The sequence below is a fragment of the Lottia gigantea genome (assembly GCF_000327385.1).
Source record: "Lottia gigantea unplaced genomic scaffold LOTGIsca_886, whole genome shotgun sequence".
NCBI classification, from domain to species: domain Eukaryota; kingdom Metazoa; phylum Mollusca; class Gastropoda; family Lottiidae; genus Lottia; species Lottia gigantea.
In genome coordinates, this window is record NW_008710911.1 from 1 (window position 1) to 2,056 (window position 2,056).

Genomic DNA, 2,056 nt, shown 5'->3' on the forward strand with positions numbered 1-2,056 from the left:
AATTAGTCATACGTTACAGTAGATGGCAAGTTCACTCACCGGAACCTAGTAAACAACCACTTAAAGGGATTTCTTAGTCCGGCACAAGGTCATTGATTTTTGCTGTATTGATGCGTTGTTTTATAGGGAAAACAATCTTTAATTATAAATTGAAAATGCTATTAAGCATGGAAGCGAACAACTGAATTAGGCCTAATTTGGAGTTGAAGAGGAAATCAAGACTGCTTTGTTCTTTCTTCGCCATTTTATGGCAATATTCCCTCCATTGCGCACTGCATGTGGTAGCCTGCTTAATCTGAATCAGAAAAAATAGTTCATTGGATTGATATAAAGCTCATTACTAAGTAAAGTAGTCAAAGCTACACATGGGTGGTAGGTGACCAGTGTCTATAGGTCAAAAGCTTTGTTATTAGTCGGTTATCATTGACTTATACAACGGTAGTAAGTGTACTAGAGATAAACACATAAACAGTTATTGATTTATTAGTTGAGAAACTTGTTATTCTTATCTGAATACTGTAGCCTATCTTGTTCTCAATTAATTTTTCGGCTCACTTGAAATTGCATGGTACCCCACAAGCAATGGCAGCTTCTGCAAATTTAGCATTAATGACGTATAGGATCTGAAAGCCTAGAAAGTGTTAGGACCTTTCCCCTTGGAAAATCCAATCGGTCCTTTTCACTGGCCCAGCGGAAAATGAAAACCATCTATCAAGTAGGCCTACGTATAAAGTTCATTAGATTGATTTTTTTTTTATAAAACTGCGGTTTAGCTAAGTTTAGGCCTACTGTAAAATGTAAACTGTGTATCTTCGTACATTATATTTAGGCCACCTAAATATTTTTACCGAATTACACTGATTAAAGTACGTAAACTGGTTCCCCATTATATCTAAAGCTTCGCACTGAAGTTATAAGCAAACACAAGTAGGCCTACCAATTTAAATAAAGTACGATACTCCAAACCTTTTATTTACATACGTCATCTTCTGACGTCTCTATGACATTTACATGACGTAGGTAACGTCATATTCTTTTTGTAACGTCATACTACATTGTAAAAGATGAAGCATGCTTTCTGTCTAGCCGCTTCTATTGAACGTCTCAAAACACCCGAACAGACACAGCAAGACGACGAAACGCCGTTGTTGTATTATAGACTGCAAAATGGACGAAATAGCAACAACAATATGGACGAAATTTTCCATGAGAGTGACGACCAGCCTGGTAGGCTTACTTTGCTTTTACACATTTCGGAGGATGCGTGGACGTTATGAACGAACAGAGTCGCTAGTGCACCATACAAAAAGACGCCGCTATTATTTTACTTTTTTTGTTTAAGGATGGTGAACGATAAAAAGGTAATTAAGAAAATGTTTGTAATAATTTGATTTGCGTATTTCTAACTTAGGTCTACTCTTTCTTTTTCAGAAAACAAAATGACGGGTCACGACAAGATCCTTCTTGGGTTAATGATAGGTGTAGTGGTGATGATGGTGATAACATTTACTTTCAACGGTCTCAGTGGTCAAGGAGCTCCACGTAAGTTCCTAAAATATTTATATGCCTGTAACACTTTTGCTTATACATTTGCTTTTAGTTTTGAATTTACATCCGGAACAGAGAAGACTTTCTATCTATGGTGTATACCATCGTATCCTCACAAGGAGGCATTTTGCTTCGTAAACTATCTTGTTATTGATCATTATAAGATGGTTTCCAAATCCAATCAGACCATATGTTGCTCATATAGATATAAGCTTACGTGTACTTTGTTAAACAGGTTGTCCATCCAGGTATTGTGTATATTTTTTTCATTCATTCATTATATTGTCCCTATGGGCTGAATGTTAGACAGGACCATGCCCTTGTGTATTGAGCCTATTTCTGACCATGTAAAATAAAGTGCTAAATTGTTTCTTTTTCAGCTTTGTACCTCAATAGCACGGGAACCATATCAGCCAAGTATGAAACCGGAATAACTCCTGCTGGTTGGACATTTAGTATTTGGGGAGTTATCTACCTTTGGCAATCACTGTTCATAGTCTTCTCCTTC

The 2,056-nt window shown here is 36.7% G+C and overlaps 1 protein-coding gene across 1 annotated transcript in view; it reads left to right on the plus strand.

Annotated features, from left to right (window-relative positions):
- Positions 1 to 1,064: 1,064 nt before the first annotated feature.
- Positions 1,065 to 2,056, plus strand: part of LOTGIDRAFT_176270 (hypothetical protein) — a gene marked incomplete at both ends in the record, with an annotated part of 3,496 nt that continues 2,504 nt past the window's right edge. The window contains 3 exons of the mRNA XM_009068048.1: positions 1,065 to 1,227; positions 1,432 to 1,542; positions 1,929 to 1,991. Coding sequence (XP_009066296.1) covers positions 1,065 to 1,227; positions 1,432 to 1,542; positions 1,929 to 1,991 — 337 coding nt within the window. The remainder of the gene's footprint in view (positions 1,228 to 1,431; positions 1,543 to 1,928; positions 1,992 to 2,056) is intronic.